Raw genomic sequence first — 24273 nt, forward strand, 5'->3', positions numbered from 1 at the left:
TATATGAAGTTGACTGTTGTTCCTTAATGTGGTTTTTCATGTCTCACTAAATGAAAATCATTCTCAGATACAACATTGCAAGTACATATGGTTACAAAACCCAATTATAGCCTGATAAAAAGGAGATGGGAGTGTTACTGAGCCTATGCAAAATAACTCTATTGCCATAAAAATTTAAGGAAAACTCAGTATGTTCCTGAATGCTGAGAATCAATGAAAATCAGATACCACTTAATATTTTATTTTGAATCATAAAAACAGAATCTACTAAAATGTGTCTTGGAAATAGTTTAAGGAAAAAGGGAAAGGACTTCCTCATATAGCCACAAAAAATAGAACATAAAGGTAACATCAACCATATTCTGCACAAATAACTACAATAAAAAATTTCCCTTTGTCATTTCATTCAGATGGAACTTGGGTCAACAGTCTGTTTTCGTGCAACATCTGCTTCTGGACTAAAAAGCATCCTAGACATCCTGACACAGTGTAGGGGTATAGTCTGAAAGTCATCTTAAGTGATACCAGCTTAGAAGCATGTTCCTAAGAGTCTTGTTCTTTGTTGTTTGTTTGTTTTTAAGATACTACCTTTTTTTTTTTTTAAGATTTTATTTATTTATTTGACAGAGACAGTGAGAGAAGGAGCACAAGCAGGGCGGAGGAGCAAAGGGAGAAGCACATTTCTTGCTGAGCAGGGAGTCTGATGCAGAACTCAATCCCAGAACCTGAGGCCGAAGGCAGGTGCTTAACCAACTGAGCCACCCAGGCGCCTAGTATAAAAGTTATTCTAAAAGTTTTTATTTTTTTTGGATTTTGGATCCAGTTTTGGGAAAGAGAAATCAAAAGAGTCAGCAAAGGAGATTTGAATCCTTGATTAAGACAGGATCATGGTGAGAAATACTTGGTTATTTGGCCAAAATGGCAATAAAACATTATAATAAACGTTAAAGGGATACAATTGTAAAGAATATTAGCTCTTTCATCAGTGAAGAACTTTTTTTTCTTTTCGGGTTGGTTTGTTTTGTTTTTTATTCATTAAGGATATAATAAATCAAACATAAAGCCAGAAATTTATTCTGCTATGAAGTAAAATTACACAGAAGATAAAAAATAATCTTCATGTTGTAAGATGAAGGCACTAATCTGTAAGTCAAGGAAGCAAGCTCATCAAAACTGATCACATTTTGCCAAAATCTGAACATATTCATGGCTTCTTTTCAGATCCCAGTAATATAAACCAAGGCAAATCAAATTCACTTTCTAAGATTTGTCCTTTTTTCAAATTCTGGAACAGACTGCCACTTTACTTTAGGACAAAAATGTTCTTTTTCTTTGAAAACAAAAGGACTAGTATTTCTCTATCACTATCGCTCCTACTATAGTTCCAGCCACCTATATCAATTATAACTTGCATTTCAAGGAGAAAACTGGATGGAGGGAATGAATAATAAGAACTATCTGTCAAACATAAACATGTGAGGGAGCACCTCAGTGGCTTAGTTGTTTGAACATACGACTCTTGATTTCAGCCCAGGTCATGATCTGAGTGTTGTGGGATTGAGCCCTGTATTGAGCTCCATGGTGATGACCGTCGTAACTCTTGATTTCGGCTCAGGTCATGTCAGGGTCATGGGATTGAGCCCAGTGTTGAGCTCTGTCCTCAATGTTGAGTCTGCTTGTCCCTCTCCCTCTGACTCTTACCCCACAACCCCGCACATGCACGTGCGCTCTTTCTCACTCACTCAAATAAATATAAAATCTTTAAAAAAGAAAAATCCCAGTGGTAGGAAATGAGGATAGAAAAGCCTTACATCGGGTCTCCTGTGTGGCTCAGTCATTAGGCATCTGCCTTCAGCTCAGGTCATGATCCCAAGGTCCTGGGATCGAGCCCCACATCGGGCTCCCTGCTCAGTGGAGAGCCTGCTTCTTCCTCTTCCTCTGCTGCTCCCCCTGCGTATGCTTGGTCTCTCTCTCTCACTCTCTCTCTGTCAAATAAATAAATAAAATTTTTAAAAAAAAAGAAGAAGAAGAACTTTATGTTAGTGTTTCTTTGGTTTTCTCTAAGTGGTGAGATTACAAATAATTTTTGCTTTCTTTTATGCCCACTGGTGTTTTGAAAGTTTTCTAAAATAACCATGATTGTCATGAAAGGAAATGTATTAAAAATGGTAATAAACAGAGTTAAGCAAACATTCACTGGTGTTGATGCTAGCTGTGTAGGCTTGTTTTTTCTGTTGTTTTTGTAGAAACAAATACTCTGTTGAAACCTTGCAACTTAATTTTTAAGCAAAGACAAAATTTGTGTTAGTCATTAAATTCTTTATTAATTTGTACTGGAGAGTCAAGGTCAGAATTCTGTGTCTCTAGAGATAGAAGAGGAATTTCTGGAGCTATGGTTTCAACTGAGAATTTTCTTCAAATTCATTTAAGATTTCATTCAGAGGGCTTTGTCTGATTTAAATGAAGGAAGTTACGTGAAGCTGGTGAATGCTGATGGAAAGACCTTCTTTGACCTCTTAGTACTGTGCTGGGCTGAGCTTCCAACTCCATACTTAAGTAGAAGTACAGAATTATCACAGCTTTAGGCGCTGACCTCTATCAAATTGTCTTCTTATCTGATTCCTTTCTGGGTATTAACTTCTGAGAAATGTTTCTACATATTATACATTGCACGTGCTACACTATATTTTATAACGCTGAAGTTCTTCCTGTGCACATTCCACAGAACTGCTTTTACAAATGAAGTAATAAAACTTAGATTTGATAGTTTGTCTAAATCCCAAAGTGACTTTTTCAGTGTAGCAACAATCTCTTTAAGATGTTCAGTTCTTTCATGCAGTATCGTGGGTATTCAGTAAATAGTATATGATGCGAGAGCCGAGCCTAGGCTTAAAATTGTGGTGTTTCAATCTATTGTGTAGACTTCAGACAATTCCAGTACTTATCCTTCAGGAGTGTTTTTCCCCTTCATCCATAGTGAATAAGATTTTAGCATCTCATGCACAGTTTTTTTCTTGCTCAGTTTTCATTTAAATTATTTTGTGAACCTAAAATAAAAAATAAGAGAAGAAATATTAGGAAAGCATAGAAATTGTTTCAGCAGTCTTTTAGTCCTTTATCCAAACATGGGTGGATTGTTTTTTCTTTGTATTTACTGAACCAGGCTACCTAAGCACTTATTTAGAATGTTTTAGAGATTTTTTTTTTAATTTATTTATTTGACAGACAGAGATCACAAGTAGGCAGAGAAGCAGGCAGAGAGAGGGGGGAAGCAGGCTCCCCGCTGAGCAGAGAGACTGATGTGGGGCTCGATCTCAGGACCCTGAGATCATGACCTGAGCCGAAGGCAGAGGCTTAACCCACTGAGCCACCCAGGTGCCCCTAGAATGTTTTTAACCTTCTTTAAGCTATTTGTAAACGTTATCTGGTTTTAAACTAAAAGGCAGATGTGAATGGTGAATTCATGCCCTGTAGCTTTAAATTCAATCAGTTTGATGCTTTTGTTTTTTATAAAAGATGCTCACAGCTCCAGAAGAGAGGCAGATACTGTCTGTGATCTCCATTCTCAGAGTAAAACTATTCATTTGCATTAGCAGCTCTAGCAAACCACACACACACACACACACACACACACACACACACACACAATGCTTGTTTGGCAGAAGCTTTCTGTTTATTCAGCACAGAGTCCTCCCAGGCTCCCAGATGTAGAAAGCTCTAAGAGTTGATGGACGAGACAGAACCGGAACTGTACATAGGCTGAGGTGGGCACTGCGGAGGATTGGCTATGCAGGGATGTTGATGTGGTGCGGCTGTACCTGCCTGTTCTGTGAAAGGCACTTTTCTGAGGCTGTGAAGGTGAGAAGCCCAGGGATCCACTAGAAGCTTCATTTCGGCTCGCTCTTTGGTAGGGGAATGCATTCCCAGTGGTAGCTGTCCTCATTTACAGCGTTATTCTCGGAAACCAAGTATGTGCAGCCGTGACAGACTATGCCACAGCTCCTCTGCAGTTTGGAAGCTGGGACAAATGGAAAGAGCACATAGTCAAGAGAGGTTGTGATTTGTTTTCACTGTCCAAGCTTGGTCTGGCAGTACACAATGAAGGATGAGCTTTGTGGCAAGCAAAATCAGCAGACTGCCTGACAGGGGGTTTTGGTAAGATAAATGTATTGCTTGTGTTTGGGGGGCATGGGGTGGGGAGGGATTCTTGTTTTTTTTTAAACTATTATTTTTACTTTTCTGTATCAGCTACATAGAATTGCCTCTTAGCAATAACTAAAACATTTTGCAGAATCCTGTTCGATGAAGAGGGATGACCCAAGGAGCCAAAAAGGAAAACATTATTTTTGATCATTCAGTTGTGACCTTCAGAGATAATCATCAAGTTTTCTCAGATGTCCATGAACAGGCAGAAACCAGGAATTTCCAGAGGAAAGAATGCTGACTAACAGATATCCTTTCTTTTCTTTGAACAGTTACAATTCCCCCCACCCACCCACCGCCCTGCTTTTTCCCCGTAGCTTTCCCTATGGCCTAACGGTGGAAAAGAGAAAATAAAAGCTCCCTGCTCTTACTGTTGCCACCGGAACAGTAATAGGCTGAGAACATAAGTATGGAGGTGGAGGAAGGCAAAATGAAGAGTCTGCTATTTTCATAGCCGTGCGTTGGTGGGTGTTTGTCTTCGGTTCATTATCGTTGCTGTTCAATATCCAGTGGTTGTTAGTGCTCTATCTCTTTGCCTGTACTGTGATTTAATCCCTTTATGTTCTATTTTGTATGTTTTTCTTTGCCAGACCAAGTTCTGTCATTATGAAAAGTTTTTCTGTCACCATTAATACATACTAGCCTTTATTAGAGAAAAGATAGGTGTAGAAAGTAACCCTGAAATATTTATGGGCCTCAAGAAATTAAGGACATTTTTCTCTTTAAAATGAAGGTTTTCAGCAGATTTGGGGGTCTTGATTTTGGAATCTATAACAAGCATTTTATGACAAGTTAAAGAAATGGGTTGCATTAGATCTGTGAAATCCTACAGGAATCACTTTGCTCTAATCTACTTTAAGTTAGATCCTGTATCTTAGGTTTTTCCAAGCCTGAAGGTTTACTTTTCCTCATCCTATCTTACGCAAGTATTGCTGGAAGATATGTTGATTGTTTTTATAGTCTGACCTGAGATCTCATTCTCGGACCCCTCTTTCAACCAGTAGAGAGAGCCAGAAGAGTGGGCACAGAAGAGACCCATTGACATCTGACTTTTTGCTGACTCATTGGTTATATAAGCCTTGTAAATACAGTTATCCATATATTCTATTAGGGGCAGGTGGGCCCCTTCCTGTTTACTTATCTTTTCTTATCTTAGCATCCTTCTCCTTCCCTTAAGCCTTTTTGGTAACATAGTCTCAATTATTTACCAAGTGAATTCTAAGATGTGAATGGACAAATCCTTTTTCTTTTTTTCTTTTTTGGAATTGCTTTAACTCTGTATTTTCATCTCGATTTTGATGAAATGCCAAATTCTGTATTCTCTTGGCACATGAAACTCACAGTAATAATGCCTTTCCTCATTTATAGCCTGGTTAAAGTAACTTCCTTTTCTATCTTGAGACCTCAATTCAAATCCTTGTTCAAGAATTCTGACTTCCCAGTCTGAGTAGGTTTGCCCTCCTTATTCCTTTTCTCACATCACTCTGTTTTCTTTTTTCCTTTGTAGTACTTCTCTCAATTTACATTTTTAATTACTGGTTCTTCCATCTCTCCTTTTCTCCACTCAGCCATTAAGCCTCATGAATGCAAAGACACCTTGTTTTGTTCATCAGTATATACCAAACACCTAGCAAAGTGTCTGGTTGAAAGTTAAAGAAGGGGTAAGTAGGCAGTATTGTATATGTACAAAGGCCCTGCTATGCGAAGAAAGGATGAGCAGCAGGGGTTGAAAAAGGCGAGTTTGACTAGAGTAGGGGAAGCATACTGTAAGATGAATCTAGAGAAATAGATCCAGGGCCTAATCACATAGGACTGACTTGATAGACCATATCCAGATAATTGTCCTTTATTGTAATTGTGGGAAGCTACTAAAAGAATTTAAGCATTGAGTGGTTTAGGACTTCTTTTTTCAGGGGTGCCTGGGTAGCTCAGTCAGTGAAGCGTCTGCCTTTGATTCAGGTCATGTTCCCAGAGTCCTGGGATCGAGCCCACATCGGGCTTCCTGTTAGGCAGAGAGCCTACTTCTCCCTCTCCCTGCCACTCCCCCTGATTGTACTCTTTCTTTCTGTCAAATAAATGGATAAAATCTTTAAAAAAAAAAAAAAAGGACTTCTTTTTACCTTTTTTTTTTTTTTTTTTTTTAAGTAAACCAACTATGCCCAGCATGGGACCTAAACTTACCACCCCAAGATCAAGAGTCACATGCTCTACTGACGGAGCCAACCAGGAGCCCCAGGACTTCTTTAAAAAAAAAAAAAAAAAAATTCTCCAGCTTAACTGAAAGCCTGACAGAATGCAGGTAGATCAGTCAGTGTTCCAGGAGAGAGGAGACAAGAGTTTATCCTAAGGTTGTGGCAGTAGATATGGATGGGAGAGTATTATAATTTGATGGAAATTTGGAAAGTAAAATAGATAGGATTAGTGTTGAATAGGGGTAAAAGGCAGAAGATGTGAAGAATTGTTCCTGGGCTTTGGTTTGGCTTGGTTTTGGTTTTGGCTTGCTTAGTAACCTGATGAATAGTAGTATTTTTCCTGAGATAGGGAACATTGTAAGAAAACCAGGTTTACAAGAGGATCATGGTGTTCGGGTTTTGGATATATAGATTTTGGTATTGTCAGGTAGCTTTTGGATCTTTAAGTCTAGATTCCAAAGGAGCTTATTCAACTATTACCATTTGAGAAGCCTTCAGAAATATCCTTGGAATAAAGTGCAAAACAGTGGTTTAGACCTGCTTTGGGCGCTCATCTCCCAACAGAGCCCTATTTTTATAGCTCATGAACCCTTCAATTATCTTTTTTTTAAGATTTTATTTATTTATTTGAGAGAGAGCGAGAGAGAGCACACAAGCAGGGGAGTGGCAGGCAGAGGGAGAAGCAGGCTCCCCACCAAGCAGAGAGCCTGACAGGGGGCTCAATTCCAGGACCCTGGGATCATGACCTGAGCCGAAGTCAGGTGCCTAATCGACCCAGCCACCTAGGCTCTCCTATTCAACTATCTTTAAAAAGCTAGTACATTTCCTTCTTAAGGGCTTTTGCTCATACTGGGTTGTCATCCTAAAATGCCTTTCCTTACCACTTCTCTTTTTATCAAAAACTTATTTCTTCAAGGCTCATTTTTTTTTAAAGATTTATTTATTTATTTGACAGAGAAAGAGATCACAAGTAGGCAGAGAGGCAGGCAGAGAGAGAGGAGGAAGCAGGCTCCCCGCTGAGCAGAGAGCCCGATGCAGGCCTCAGTCCCAGGACCCTGAGATCATGACCTGAGCTGAAGGCAGAGGCTTAACCCACTGAGCCACCCAGACACCCTCATTTCTTTTTTGTTTTTTCTTTTTTTTTTTTTTAACTCCTCCAAGAAATCTCCTCTGTTCCCTTTGCCTCCTTCTTCTTCTTTTTCTTTTTTTTTTTTAGATTTTATTTATTTGACACACAGAGATCACACGTCTGCAGAGAGGCAGGCAGAGAGAGAGGGGAAAGCACGCTCCCTGCTGAGCAGAGAGCCCCATGTGGGGCTCCATCCCAGGACCCTGGGATCATGACCTGAGCTGAAGGCAGAGGCTTTAACCCACTGAGCCACCCAGGCGCCTCCCCCTTTGCCTTCTTCTGAATACGTGGCTCCTTTCTGTGTTCAGGTACTTTACCTTCATATATACGGTATCATTTACTTAATCGGACTTGTATTTCAGTCGAACATTTTCACGTCTCACCATCTAGATCATGTGTTTCTCGAGAGCAGAGATTCACCTTTTTTCAGTGCTTTATATAAAGAAAACAAAGGATAATTACAAAATGAATTAAATACTAGAAACCTCAGTCTTTTGTACAATCTGCTTCTTTAGTATCATAGCACCATATCCTTCTTCCATTTGTGTACTCCTGATTTTCTCTAGGCTGTCCCTACATTTTACCCTGCAGATACCTAGATACATCAGAGAAATGTTCTTCTTTTCATATGCAAAATCCCTGAACTAGTCATTTTCATTAGATACTTTTACTTTATTTGTAATTTATCAGAAAAGCTGAAATCTTGCTATTGCTCATTACCTGTGGAAAAAAGTGGCCGAGACAGGAAGGACTGGCATCCAGACAGGATATCGGAGACACCTGAGAGATGCTACTAAGGTTATGCTGGAGCAAAGCAGTTGTGATGGAGTAAGCCGTATGGGCACCTGAGGAAAAGCATTACGAGCAGGAGAGACTCTAAGTGGAAAAGGCTTGAAATGGGTACATGCCTGGTACATTCCAGGAACAGCAGGGAGACCTTTCTAGCAGGTGGCAGTGGAGTAAAGGAATGAATAGTAGGAGATACAGTCAAGGAGGTACGGGATCTGACAGGTGCCAGATCATGGTTATTCAGGCCATTGTGAAGACTTCGGCTTACTCTGACTCAGACAGAGAGCCCCTGGCAAGTTTTAGGTGTAAAAAAACTATTGATATGGGCGCCTGGGTGGCTCAGTGGGTTAAAGCCTCTGCCTTCGGCTCAGGTCATGGTCCCAGGGTCCTGGGATCGAGCCCCGCGGCAGGCTCTCTGCTCAGCGGGGAGCCTGCTTCCTCCTCTCTGCCTGCTTCTCTGCCTACTTGTGATCTCTCTCTCGCTCTCTGTCAAATAAATAAATAAAATCTTAAAAAAAAAAAAAAAAACTATTGGTACATTTTTAAAGGATCACTCTAGCTGCTGTACAAATAATTGATGATAAAGTATTATTCCAGTGATAGTTATGAGCCTATTGCTGTAGTCCAGGCGAGAGTTGATAGTGGCTTTTGCTAGAGTGGCGGTAGTGGAGATTCAGTGAGATGTGGTCAGATTCTGCATCTTTTTAGCAACTAGAACCCAAAACATTTGCTGGAGCAATGTAGTATACGTAGAGGGTATCAGCATAGAGTCTGTAAGCAGACTGTCTGGATTATGTGGATTAATGAAGTGTAGCCATTAGCTGAGATGGGGAAGACTGCAGGAAGAGCAGGTTTGGGCGATATCAGGAACTAAGTTTTGTACGTTGTAGTAAATTCAAAATGACTTGTTAGACATCCAAGAAGAGATATTATGTAGGTTGTTGAGTATATGATCTAGAGTTAAGCAAAGTATGGGCTAGAGGCATACATTTGGAAGTCATCAACAAAGAAATGGTATTTAAGACCATTTTAAGAGTAAGAAGAGTATTTAGGCCCTGAAATGGGATTAGGGATGTATAGCCCCTCCCTAGAGTCTCTATTCTTCAAGCTACTGAACAAGCCAAAAAAGTTCAGGGATAGCCAGGTTATCACAGACCCTGTGGAATTTTCCAAATTGTTTCATTGCTTTAGCAATTTATCAAAATTGAGTGAAACAAATAGGATTAAGCTGAGGCTTTAGAAATCTTTTGTTTTAAGGAAACTCCTGTCATGAAAGTATTTGTAGTGAATTACCATGTAAAGGGGAACCATTAGTGGCAAATTTTACAAATTGGCTAATCCACACATGGATCTTGTATGTATTTTTAAATCCACAGCAGTGAAAACATTTCTGTGTCACCTTCTTTTGCTGGTTGGAGCATGCTCAGAAAATAGATACTAAATTTAGCATTAGCCAATTTGTGTGCTTCAGACTAATCATTCTTCATTCTGAAGTCGTGTGAGAATGATTTTTGAATAATCCATAGCTCAAATCACTATTTCTTTTTAACAAGTTATAATCTCAGAAGGAAACTTGGATCATCTATTGCAAATGTCAGTCAGTATATTCTCATACGACATTTTTGATGTTCAGGCATGAAGTCTCTGGTTGGATATTTCTGGTAGCATACATGAACTGATACTTGAAACCCCCTGGTTAAGTTGAACAATGCACCCCTCCTTATTTTCATTGTATGTTACTTATTCTTTTTCTTTTAGATGTCAGGGAGAGATATCTCACAATCTGTTACTCATCTATAAAATAAATTTTTTTAACTGGATGATCTCTTAGGTTCCTTCTAGCTCAAAGAAACTGTACTTATAAGACTTAATAAACATAACAAAGCAGCATGTTATTGTCAACTTATACCATCACTACTATGATTGCAGGCTTTCCTTAAGTGCTTGCTTTTTTGTTTTTTTTCTTTCTCCCTGTACTTCCAGTGCCTAACATAGGCCCTGTCTGTATATAGGAGACATTTTGCTAAGGTTTGTTAAAGTGACAGTAAACCATCTGACCAGGCTCACATGAATCCATTAAGTCCAGACATCAAGCCTGGAAGTGCTAATCCTCAATGATGTCTTTCACGTAAGCCAGGAAACCAGTCCTCCTGTGACGAAGCATTTCTAAGTAGCAGTCCTAGATCCTATAATGGATATTTTGCAGTTGGGTTGGAGCAGGGTGAGCCAGATAGGATGTTAATAACCTAAGCTGATATTCAACACAGTTGGTTTTTCCTCAGCAGCCTTGGAGGGAGGAGTATCATCTCTTGGAAGCTGTTTTTCTTATAAAAATTCTTGCGTTTATTCCATTTGTAGTAACATAGGCTCAGTCACTTGTATGACATATGAGATCTAACAGGATCATAGTAAGGAGATGCTAGTGAGCATTTATATTAAACATTTACTAGGTATCTTTGCACAAAGCATTGTGCTATTTTCTTGGAGTACAAAGATGGAATATGACTTGATCCCTGTCCTCAGGAACTTAGGTCAGTAGAGGCAAGACACCCAAACAATCATTTCAACATAATGTAATAAGGACATTGAGAGAGGTGTATGTTTACTTATAAGGGAATATGAAGAAAGCCATTAATCCAGCTGAAAGAAGGAGATTGTCCGGAAAGATATCCTGGAGGAGGTTACACGTGAACTGGGTCTTTTTTTTTTTTTTTAAGATTTTATTTATTTATTTGACAGAGAGAGATCACAAGTAGGCAGAGAGGCAGGCAGAGAAAGAGAGGGGGAAGCAGGCTCCCTGCTGAGCAGAGAGCCCGATGCAGGACTCGATCCCAGGACCCTGGGATCATGACCTGAGCCGAAGGCAGAGGCTTAACCCACTGAGCCACCCAGGCGCCCCTGAACTGGGTCTTAAAGGATGAGTAGAAGTTAGCCAGAAAAGAAAAGAACATGCCCTGGAATATATGGACAGAAGCCTAGAGGTGTGAAACAGCATACCATGTCAGAAGAACCAAATTACAGGTGTGACCCTTAGCATATGTGGATTTAAATGTAAGGTTTACGTTATTCCCAAGGAATCCATTGTACAGGGTTTTTTTTGTCATTTTGCTGAGACATGTGGTAGGATCTTTAGCCACAAAACTCCAGTGAGCAAACTCCATCAGAATTCGCATTTCAGTGAGCATGTCTTCTACTCATTTTCACATGTGTGGTATCACCCATGAGATGATTTTAAAACTTTGTTCTTCATGAAAAGTGGACCTGAAGAGTGCTGAGTGTAGAAAAGCATGTGGGGCCTAAGTGTTCTTTGTACACAAAGGAAGCTTGAGAAACTATACTATTGTGCCAGATTTAGAAGTGGCCAGGATTATCATCATGAGTATTATTTGTATTTTTAAAACTTTTTAAAATTAAGCAATAAAACATTATTTTATTGCTTTTTATTTATTTATTTATTTTTATTTTATTGCTTTTTTATTGCATATAACCAGAGTTCTGTACAAAAATATGAAAAAGTGATCCCTAGAACTTACAGGAAATACTCCATTCTGTCCAAGGATTATTTATCAAGTGAGAAAAAGCCTTTGTGACAAGTAAAAAGGTCTGTTTTTAAGACTGTATGTCAAATCTTGATTTTTAGCTCCAAAGTAAAAATGGAATGGGTAGAGGAAAAGCTTGCTGGTTATGGGCTAGTGGAATTTAGTTCATTTTTCTTTTCTGCTACTCCTACTTGAGATTCCTCTTCATTCCACCACAGACTAAACGTCGGTCTGAATTACACATAAGAGAATTGCTCAACAGAGTTGTGCTTATTACTGTGAGAGGGGAACGGCATGTCATTTCTTCAGTGAGAGACTGGAAATAGATGAAAAGTCTTCCCATAATGAACATATACTTTCTGCACAAAGTGCTAATAGACTGTGGGATTTCTTTTCTTTTTGTTAAGAGTAAGGTGTTGGGGATGTTGGCAAAGGCAAGCCTCAAGGAGATGATGGTACAAAATTCAAAGGCAGAGCTGTGTAGCTTCCAAGGCAGCACTCTTTCCTCTGTTGTACCCTCTCAATACAACCTGCCTGGCAGAAAAAGAGAACTTTGTATGACGGACCAGAGCATCTTTTATCATTGATTAGAAGATAGATTTCTAGGGGCACCTGCGTGGCTCTGTGGGTTAAGCCTCTGCCTTCGGCTCAGGGCATGATTTCAGGGTGCTGGGATTGAGCCCCGCATCGGGCTCTCTGCTCAGCAGGGAGCCTGCTTCCCTCTCTCTCTGCCTGCCTCTCTGCCTACTTGTGATCTCTGTCTGTCAAATAAATAAATTAAAAAAGAAGAAGAAGAAGAAGAAGAAGATAGATTTCTGTGCCGTTCTTAAGACCAGCATTATGAATCTCTAGGGATTACGATTTGTATTGGATTTGGGGGGGTGGTCTCCCAAAAATCAAACATTCTATCCTTTTGCCCCCACTAAGTGTACTTGAATTAAGCCACACACTCCAGTTTTGGTTCAAAACCATGGCCCCATATCTATGAGGTAGAAATTTTGGAAGAACAGTGGACCTGGGTCTACAGGTGCCCAGTATCAATTTGCAAAAGCTGCTGCACAACCCATTCAATGAAATTGGCCTTGGTTAAAGATCCACCTTCAGAAAAAAACAAAATAGTCCAGATTCTGTTTGTTTTCAGATTAATTACAAAGACTTCCCCAGTTTCCACTTCCTCCTTCTTTTATCTTAAAATGCCTTCTTCATTTTCTCAGAAGTGATGTGCATTATTTAGTATAAATAAACAGTGCAGAGATTTCCTGAAAGAGAGCAGATACTCTATAAAGCATAGATAAAATTATTTCATTCCACTAAGTAGACAGGACTGGGCTGTTGGCATTTATTGAAGATAGTGATGTCAAGTCAGGGATTTCTGAATCTCTTCTCGTTACAAATATGTACTTGGATTTTGAGTAATGAACCAAGGAAGGAATAGAAAAAGGGTGACTTCTTGAACATTCACCATGTTTGGCAGGCATAATCTGTTTTAACATATGTTTAATAACATTTTTTCAAATAATCTCATGAGAAAATGATAACCCCATTTTATAGATGAGAAAACAGGCTCAAGGAAACAAGAAGGTGGCCCAAAGACACCTAGCTGGTAAGGTGGCAAAGCCAGGTCTGAACCCAGGTCCTACTCTTGTCACTGCTCTTTCCACCGTTTTTCTTCATACGGTGGTTCTCAAAGCTGGATGCTCCCATGTTCTGACACTTTCATACACTCAGAAAGTAAGTAAAATGCATTTGCAAATGAAAATTGTAAGCCATTATAAAACTTTGTGAAATGTTCTCAAGATGGCTCTACTCTGCTCCTGATTAATTGGTGTTTTGAGGCGTTGCTGTTTAAATTTTCTCTTGGGTTTTTTTCTGATCAATTAATTCAGATCTGTTAATAGATAATTTAAGCCTGGCAAATGAATTCTTTTTTTTTTTTAAGTTTTTATTTTTAAGTAATCTCTGTATCCAACATGGGGCTTGAACCCATAACCCCAAGGTCAGTAGTGGCATGCTCTACTGACTGAACCAGCCAGGCACCGTCTGGCAAATGAATTCTTAATAGGAAAAGACAAAGTACAGGCAAAGCACCTTATCTGCTTGTTACAGCAACAGCTACATAATGAACTGTGGCTCTGACCAGACCCCTAGCTGTGGAGCACATTGCGTAGTCACAGTATATTTACCTGGGTTTTGGGCCTCTCTCTTTTCTATACAAATTATTTCTATCCCCAGCCATGAGTGGCTGGGACTTGCTGTACTGGGGGGGGGGGTATGATCACTCATGAAAGCCCTCGGGTTATGATCATATGAAGCCCTGTTGAGTAGGTGATATTGCTGCTGCTGTTGTTGTCAAACTGCCCTGTGATAAAGGTAGTAGGAAGTACCTCACAGTTGATCTGTAAATTAGTGACAACAATGTCTGTTCATAAGGTTGTTGTGAGCTTTGGAAGATTAGCTAGCTGGCTAGTCAGCTGCCTAGCCACAAGACCAACAGTCAAGAAAGTTGACTAATTCTAAAAAAAAAAAAAAAAAGAGGAAGGAAGGAAGACTATTACTATTTTTACTGTAATGTTGAATTAATTATTCCCATTATTCCTTTCGTTCAGACTCTGTCTCCCATGATTATGCCTGAAATGTGAAAGATCTTGAAGTATATTCTAGAATCTTTTAATATTTGAATTTTTAAAAAGAATCACCTAGAATGGTACAAAAATAATAGCCAGTATTAACTGCTTATTCTGTGCCCAGGACTATTTTTTTAGTGTTTTTATGTTTATTATTTCATCCTCAAAACAGTCTTCTGAAATAGGTATTAGTATTATCTCCATTTTACAGTTGATGAAATGGATGCAGAAGTTAATTAACTTGCCCAACCAGGGTCACATGACTAGTAAGTAGCAAAGCTAGACTTGAACCCAAGCAGTTTCATGCCGATTCCATGCTTCACTACTACACTAAATGTAGCCATATTCAGTAATTTTGTTTTTCTGATTTGTGCCTTTTCTTGTATGTTTAAGAAAATCCTCCCCGCTGTATTTTCCAATATTGCCTTCCAAAAGTTATAAAATTTGCTTTTAATATCTGTAGTTCAGTTACCTGTCTGGAATGAGGGTAGGAATCTAATTTTAATTTTGTTATATATAGATAGCCTAATATGCCAGCAAAGTCTTTTGAAAAAGAGAACCACTTTTCAGTTGGTGCATGTATAACTCACGGCTAAATATTCTTATCTCTGAGGGCTTTTGTTCATAGCTCAGAAGATACCCAGAGGGTATTCACAGCCCCTGTGCTATAATTCTGTAGTTCAGTATATCTTTTACTTGCCACCTCTCTTCCTCTTCCTCTTTCCTTTTATTTTTCCTCCCTGCCTCTCATAATTTCTGCCTCTTCTCTCTCCTTCCTTTTTAAGGATAGTGCTTGCCAAAATTTGGAAGAGTCACTGAGTAATCAAGTGATTCATGGTTTCAGGTGTTAAACTACCCTCCTGCTGAAGCTGTGGGTTAGTTTTCTTTGGAGGCTGAGAACAGTGGGTTCTGTCAGATGTACTCTTGCAGGAATATTGATGACTCTAAGTGGGAGTCATATACTGGTAGGATATAGTGTGGCCCCAAACAGCCTAGGTAGGACAGAAGTCAGATTAAAGATAATCTGGCTTACTTCTTTGGTCACTGTGTAGGGAAATAAAATCAGAACTAAACTGTCATCATTTGTAAAAAAATACATAGAAATTTTGTTGTTCTTTTTTCAAATTTAGAAATATAATAAAACTCTGATTCTAGTACCAAAGCTATATTTTCATCAGTATGATCCATATTTATGTTCCCTGCATAATAATTAAACTTGACTTCTGTATCTGCACTTCTTTAGACAATAGACTACATGTAAGGTGATATTCAAATTAATAGCAAAGAACCTAAGAAAACTAGATAATACATGAGCTTGTGGTCTTGAATCAGTGATACTTTGTATTTGCTTTCCTTTCCTGCGGTAGATTTTGAGCTGTTAACTGAGTACACAATCAGGGTACATACTATACCCTGAATTACATACTGTAGTTGTGGGATCTGAAATCCCTTTCAGAAAGAAGATCACATAGTGGGAACCCTGTACAACTTAAGAGAGTGACTGTAAGGCACTGAAGAAAATGGGTTTCCGGGAGCTCGTTTTTCAACTCTTGGCAACGTGGTTTTCTGGAACTCTGGCTCATTCTCCTTTCTGCTGCTTTCCCTCTGGCCCTTTTCACTGCTTATTAGCTTGTACCTAAAATTAATGGGGCAGATGGAGGAAGTTATACAAAATAATTATTGTGCTAGTCCCTAAACTATTCTGGACATTTTTTTATTAGTGGAACGAACATAATGTCATTTTGCTCTCCATTTCAGTTTTAAATTATCTTTTGATTTTATTTAAATGTATATTATTTCTCATTTGTTCATCTGAAAAGGAAATAATATGTTTTTATTCACATCAGTAGTAATACATTAATTCCAGTAATGAACTTTCCACTAATGAACTAATATTTTTGGAGTTAGAGATCACCATAATTCCTGCTCAGATGGAAAACTGAGGAGATAAAACCGAGGTGAAAAAAAGACTGACAAGTTAATTACCAGTATTTCACAAATATTTCAGATTTGGTATATTATCACAAAAATGTAATTCACACTTCTAAAATATGAGGGTAACCTATATACAGTTCTATCAGATTGCTGCTGGCTATAGATTTTGGAATGAGGACCAAATAAAGGGATATGATCTTAATTTCCAAGATGGTAAATTTATAATTTGACACTCATACTAGGCATTTTTATTACTCTGAGATGGGTTGGTTTTTTTTTTTTTTTTTTTAAGATTTTGTTTATTTATTTGAGAGAGAGAGAGCAGGGCAGGGGCAGAAGGAGAGAAAGCAGACTCTCTGCTGAGCGGGGAGCCTGATGTGGGGCTCAGTCCCAGGAACCTGGGATCATGACCTGAGCCGAAGGCAGACAGACAGATGCTTAACCAGCTGAGCCACCCAGATGCCCCGAGATGGTTCTTTTATTATTTATTTCTGCTACTGCTTAGTAGAGAGCAGTTTCTACAGACTTTTTGCATGACCCCTACTCCATTTCATGACAAGCCAAACCTGAGGGTTTTTCTCTCCTGAGTTAGGGAAACCTGACCTCTCTCTAGCTTTGGCTAATGGCTTTGAAATAGGATAGTTTCAGTTTTCACATATGAGGAGCTTGTCTTTTTCTTCATCTCCTTCAAATGGTTGCTCACCCATATGAAGGATAGTCATTGTTTGTGTTTTGCAGTCTCTTGTCTCATTAAAAAAAATACTGAATAGAACTCACAGAAGCTGAGCTCCAGAAGGCCTGAACTTATTTGCTGACTTGATTAACTTCTTACCTCTTACTGTCCCTTACCTCTTACTCGCCCAGGTATATCATAGTTACTTGTGACCTGGTATATTAACCCTTAAGAGTATACCACATTCAACCTTGGCACTTGGAGCAGTACCTTCTCATTCTTACCTTCACCTGTCTCCAGCTACCAATTGAGTGTCCCTATTAGAGAATAATCCCATTACCCTTGACATACTTTGGGTAAAAAGACACTGTGATAAAAATTGGATTTTTATATCTAGCCAGTAAAATAACCTATTCTCACCAGCATTTTGGATGACCATAATCTGAGAGCATGGATTGGAATTATAGCAATGTCTAAATACTAAGATGATTTTCATGTAATTAAATTGAAATGCAGATGTACCTTGTTTCACAAAAGTGTGTGTGAAGAATGTTTGTGAATGAAGTCATGCTATAAACCCATTAGCGGGGGCACCTGGGTGGCTCCTCAGTTAAGCGTCTGCCTTCAGCTCAGGCCCTGATCGGGATCAGGCCCCAAGTGGGGCTTTCTGCTCAGTGGGGAGTCTGCTTCTCTCTGTCTGCCTTTGCCCTGCTTGTGTTCACTCTCTCACTCTCTCTTCCTCTCTCAAATAAATAAAATCTTTTTAAAAAATATAAACAACTAGGGGAGCTTTGTTGTTTAAAGAAATACTGTAATAAATTTTCTAACAAAGGAAGAATGCCCCCAGTTTACATCTTGTGCAGATCTTTTTTCATATGTCTGTTTTGTGTAAGGCAAAGTATACTTGTATAAGGACAGTATCCAAAAGGGAGATGGGGCTTGTATAGGATGGGAGGAATTAGGTCAGCTATCGGTGCAGAGGTCTGAGAGTAGATAAATTTTCAATATATTTGGCCTGTTGATTCTGGAGAGGTAGTCTTCTTGGGCTCCTTCTAACATCCACTTCTCATTTGTACACTAGATTGAGCGGTTGGAAGTAAGCAGCCTCGCCCAGACTTCCAGTGCAGTGGCCTCCAGCACCGATGGCAGCATCCACACAGACTCTGTGGATGGAACACCAGACCCTCAGCGCACAAAGGCTGCGATTGCTCACCTGCAGCAGAAAATCCTGAAGCTCACAGAACAGATCAAGATTGCACAAACAGCCAGGGACGACAACGTTGCTGAGTACTTAAAGCTTGCCAACAGTGCAGACAAGCAGCAGGCTGCCCGCATCAAGCAGGTCTTTGAGAAGAAGAACCAGAAATCTGCCCAAACCATCCTCCAGCTACAAAAGAAGCTTGAGCACTACCACAGAAAACTCCGAGAGGTGGAGCAGAATGGGATTCCCCGGCAGCCGAAGGATGTCTTCAGGGACATGCACCAGGGTCTGAAGGATGTAGGAGCAAAGGTGACTGGCTTCAGCGAAGGTGTGGTGGACAGTGTCAAAGGTGGACTTTCTAGCTTCTCCCAGGCGACCCATTCAGCAGCAGGAGCTGTAGTCTCAAAACCCAGAGAGATCGCCTCACTAATTCGGAATAAATTTGGCAGTGCAGACAATATCCCTAACCTGAAGGACTCTTTAGAGGAAGGGCAAGTGGATGATGGGGGAAAGGGTTTGGGGGTGATTTCAAACTTTCAATCAAGCCCAAAATATGGTAGTGAGGAAGATTGTTCTAGTGCCACTTCAGGCTCAGTGGGAGCCAACAGCACCACTGGAGGCATTGCTGTAGGAGCGTCCAGCTCCAAAACAAACACCCTGGACATGCAGAGCTCAGGATTTGATGCACTACTACATGAGATCCAGGAGATCCGGGAAACACAGGCCAGACTAGAGGAATCCTTTGAGACTCTCAAGGAACATTATCAGAGAGACTATTCATTAATAATGCAGGCCTTACAAGAGGAGCGATATAGGTAAGTTATATGGAATTAAAATTCTGAATTATTTGTTTTTGCAGTTCCCTTGCCTTTGGCTCTGGGGAGGTGGCTTTAAAAGCTCTGTGTAGAGTGTCTTTTTATAGCATCCAGAGCACTTTTGACATGTCATATGACACCTGCATAGTTCTATCACAGAGAGCAAAATAGAGGCACAGCAAAATTAAATGATTCCTGAGATCATACACCAATGAAGCACTGGGAGTTAGGGGATGACGCTTACTGTAGCTCTCCAGTCTTCCATTGCACTTTAGGACTTTGACATGAAGCCCAGGCTCTCTAAGGCATCCTACCTATTTATTTGTAATCACAGAACCATAAATCATTGCAACCCATAACTATACTACACTGACTTCAAAAGATCTATAACCTTCTGAACTCCAAGAAATCTAATAAGAATCAAAGATACAACCTGGCTAAAATGTAATGAACACTGTAGGTATTTGACCTTAAGCACACTTCTGTGGGCAATTGGTGTAGAGAGATTAGACTGAAAGTAGATCCAGATAAGCATGTCTGTTACCTTTGTTATGAACTGGCAAATGTTTGAATGAGCATGGTCTTAAACATGAAATGTTTCAATAGTCGTTAGAGAATTCTCAAAGGGCTAACTGCTTTGAGTCGTAATCTGTGCTAAAGGTAGAGAAGCTGGTCTTCTGTTTCATAGTATATTCCATATTCATGTTAGTTGTTTTCAAAAACATGTTTTTTCCCCTTGTTTCTACTCCATGCAGAGAGAAATAATATCCCCCACAGAGTACTCATTCAGATCCAAACTGTCAGCCAAACACCGGCCACCTCACTGATAGAGATTAAGGGCCAGCTTTACAGAAGCCACAGGTCAGGGCAGGCCTTGAAAGACCTGGGTTTGGTCCTATCCCAAATACTAATTCGTCAGAATCCTCACTACTGTAATATCAAGGGTTGAACAGAAGATCTCTTAAGGTCCGTTTCACCTCTTTTAAAAAAACAGTGATTTTTTTCTTAAGTTTTTTTTTTTTATGAGATAAGCTCAGGGCTTGAAATAAATTGTTCATGTGTATCCATTAACCTCTGAGAGAAGTGACAGTAGCATGCTGTTTTCAGATGGTGAAAATACTAGTAATTCAGCCCTGCCTCTTCATTCTTCTGTCATTCAATTCTAACTTAAGACTTTAAGGGAGAAGAAAAGTGAGTGTGGGAGAGAGAAATGAAGTTCTAAAAGCAAACATATTACAATTTATTATTTCAGTGTTTTGTATATTCCTTCATATACTTAAAAGACAATATTTAAAGTCGTGAACAATCTAACAGATATTCAAATGGACTCTAAAAATAAAACATCTGATCTTTTGTAAAGCATGAAAGCTAACTGCCAGGTTCAAATACTAGTTCTGCCACTTGCTAACCTTGAAAATTGGGCAGGTTTCTAAACCTCTCAAAGTCTTGGTTTCCTCATCTATAACGTAGGAGTAGTAACAGTCCTTCATAAGGTTATTGTGACATCGAAATGGAATAATTTATGTAAAGCACATAGCTCAGTGCCTGGTCCTGTGACTGCTCAATTGATGTTAGGTAGCAGCTCCTACTGCTGCTATCAGAGGAGACCCCCTAAACATGGAGACCCAGGCCTCCCACAGTTAGATGCTCAAAAAAACAAAAAACAAACCAAAAAACCCAACTGCCTGCTTTGATCCCTTTATTTTGAATGGATAGTTAAAAACATTCCAGTTTTTAAATTCTTTCAGAGCTTAAAATTCATAGAGAGCTCCTTATGTCTTCAAATCAGATGTAGACCAATACGAGAAAATCAGAGAAGAAAAACGGGTCTCCCAAGGCCCACCTTTGTACCAGTTTAAAATAATCCAGGCACAGGATAGAACTTTTAGCTGGTAATTATCACCTCATTGTAAGAATCAAGTCCAAAACACTTGTGAGGTAATGAGAAGTACATTTCTTTCATTGCATTTTGGGTTCTCTGTAGTGAGTGAATGATTAGTTTTATGGAATAGAGAATAAAGAAGACTTAAGAATTTTCAAAAACAGAGGTAAAACTTGGAGAGCCAGGGAAGACATAGTATAATGTGTAATCTGACTTTTGTCATATCACTTAAACTTTAGAATTATCTTTCCTTAAAGTGGAATCTTGAAGAAAGAAAGCCTTTAAAGGCACCAGAAATGTCACAACTGCTTCACTCAGCTATTTTGTTGCACCAGTATTTCCATGTATAGAGCAGTTAGAAATTTCTCCTCTGTTACATGTTTTTAACCAGTAAATATACTTAATTTTGTTAATCTCTGAACCATTTCATATAAGTCAAGTTTTCCCACACATTGAAGCTTACTCTTAAGTATCAAAAGTTTTCTTTTGCATTTTAAGCGAATGTCTCTACCTTTTTTTTTTTTTTTTTTTAAAGAACGTATTTATTTGACAGAGAGTGAGAGAAGGAGAGAGAGCACAAGCAGGGGGAGCAGCAGAGGGAGAGAGGGAAGCAGGCTCCCTGCTCAGCAGGGAGCCTGATGCAGGACTCGATCCCAAGACCCCGAGATCATGACCTGAGCCGAAGGCAGAGGCTTAACCCACTGAGCCACCCAGGTGCCCCTCTACCTTCTTTTAATAGAGTAACACAGTGAACCTTAACTTGATTGGAAATAGTATAGAACAGTGGTGTTCGAGCTCAGTGATGCTGTCAGGTCAGTGAGAGTGGTATGATTATGTGCCTGTGCAGTAAACAGTCCAAGATAGCTTGCTCCTTAAAGTTCTTTTGTCTGGTTTTTATAAAATTTGTTCTTTTTCCTTTCCCTATCTCCACACTGTTACTGAGCTGCCTGCAACAGCCTCTCTTTACTAATTTCTATTTGAGCGCTGTTGTAGGTTTGGCTTTTTGTCTAAGAAGAAAGTAGGCTAGCTAGGGATGAACTTAAGGGATTCTTCTGTGAGCAAGAACCAGTTGAAGCATACATGGCCACTCTAGATCCATTTCAGTTTATTTTCTGTGCTTTAGTTTATTTTACTGATATGTGAGTTGACAGGAGGCAGGCTCTGTACAGTGTTGCTGCTTGTTATTTAAATGAGGTGGAGGAAAACACTATCACTCAGCGTTTACTTAACTCCTGCGGTGTGCATAATGCTAGATACCTTACATATATTTGCTAATCCTCATGGTAGCCCTTTAGGTGGACTGTATTTTCCTCATTCTACAGGTGAGGAAATGGAGGCCCAGTGAGGTTTTACGTTTTGCCAAAAGGTTACTTAGTAAGTGGTAAAGCCAGGAATAATGTGAATCCAAAGCCAGTGGTTTTTTGTTTTGTTTTGTTTTTATTTCAGGACAGGATTTTTCCCCCAGGCTCAACCCAGAAACCTGTTATTATCTAAAGACTATAGTCTAGCTGAATTCTGCTTGATTGAAAGACTAGCCTATAGTCTAGCTTTAGGAACCATTAACTACATCGGGTATTGGGCCATTTCCAGGTCAAAGTGTGTTTCGCTAAAAGCTGAGTCACTGTTCCTAACATATTGTATAAAATTCTGTGAATGCGAAAAAAAAATGTACAACTGCACAAACTCTGGAAGGTTTTCTACAGCTATATAGGTAATAGGGGAAACCTACTAAGGAAACTTTCACTACCACCCTTATTTCCCACTTTGCACAGTCCCTTTTCAGTATTGTCACTTAATGTCCTTCCTGTTGCTCTCTACCCGTGAGTAAGGCCAAGTTAAGATTTTTACCCAAGACCATCTACTTACTCTGAAGAAACATTCAGAAGCCTGTGGAGTACAGTCTCTATCTTCACCCCCATAAACTGTGCCATGGCTGAGTTAAGTCTTCAGCACCCATATGCATTCAGCCCAGGAAGCCGCTGTAACAGCGTAGATGTGAGCTCCACCTCAACCTTTTATCAGGAACTAGATATTTAATCTTTGAGTTGTTTGTTGGGTTCTCAGATATGAGTGAGAGCATGTATTTTGGGAAAGAAGGATGCGAGGTTTAGACAGTTTTTCTAATAATGGGATTGTGCTCACTTGTGTAGGTAGTCTGTACATTCCATTAAAGTATTATCACAGGTTTATTAGTAGAACTTGTGTTCATGTAGTACTTCAGGGATAGAAGGGCCCTTCAATATCTAGTTTAATCTCATTTTACGCTTGAGTACACCGAGGCCCAGAAAGATAAATTGACTTTTGCCAAGTCACACAATAAAATTGTTAACATATATTTAATCTGCAAAAAACTGGAACACTGGTCCTGTTCCCATAGGGTGTATAATATATTACTGAGCTACCAGAGGAAAAAGTTGAGCGGTGGCAAAATGTATTGAAAATAGGAGAGAACTAGGAAAACATTCATTGACAGTTTTACAGGTTCCTGTTGTAGTTTTTGCCTTCAGGGATCTGGCTGGGAATCCTACTCAGCTGTTGCCCGTGCGTAGCAGTGTCAGGTAGGCAGGCTAAAAACCCTCCGCCTGATGAGCAGTGTGCCATTTTAAAAGATTCTATTTTAAGGGGATTACTGTCCTTTGGAAATCGGCTTCTGATACTGTTTGTATTAAGCCCAGGGATATTTTAAATTGCCCTGAGTCATAAGAGCAAAAATACGGAAGAAGGCAGTCACCAGAGCAGTTGTCACATGCAGCACAACCTTAGGTAGCTAGGCTAACCCAGTTAGGTGCAGGCCATTGGAGTTTTAACTAAACAAATGATCAGTTAAATACTATTTTATTTTACCATCACTAGACATTAGAAAAATATCATCAGGGCACCTGGGTGGCTCAGTCGGTTAAGCGACTGTCTTTGGCTCAGGTCATGATCCTGGAGTGCTGGGATCGAGTCCTGCTTCAGGCTCCCAGCTCTGTGGGGAGTCTGCTTCTCCCTCTGACCTTCTCCCCTCTCATGCTCTCTCTCTCTCTCTCTCTCTCTCTCAAATAAATAAATAAATAAAATCTTAAAAAAAAAAAAAGGAAGGAAAAATATCACCAGAGACAGCTATTTTGGCCCCTTTATTCCAGGTATTAGACCTGTGTCAATTATAAATTGATCTGAGAGTCTCCAGAGTATATGTAGACTAGGTTTGGACAATGAGTTTGAAATAGAAACTTGAGAATATTGGATCAAATTAGCTCCTATTGAGAAATAAAGCCCAATTGAGATACGTTCTTAGGAAAAGTAAGACCT

The 24273-nt window shown here is 39.5% G+C and overlaps 1 protein-coding gene across 2 annotated transcripts in view; it reads left to right on the forward strand.

Moving 5' to 3' along the window:
• TMCC1 (transmembrane and coiled-coil domain family 1) overlaps nt 1–24273 on the forward strand; it is a 192024-nt gene that overhangs the window by 148652 nt on the left and 19099 nt on the right. For both annotated transcript variants that reach the window (XM_080809067.1, XM_080809068.1), the window contains exon 2: nt 18166–19100. In XM_080809067.1, coding sequence (XP_080665193.1) covers nt 18166–19100 — 935 coding nt within the window. The remainder of the gene's footprint in view (nt 1–18165; nt 19101–24273) is intronic.

Source organism: Martes martes, assembly GCF_963455335.1.
Source record: "Martes martes genome assembly, chromosome: 1".
Lineage (NCBI taxonomy): Eukaryota > Metazoa > Chordata > Mammalia > Carnivora > Mustelidae > Martes > Martes martes.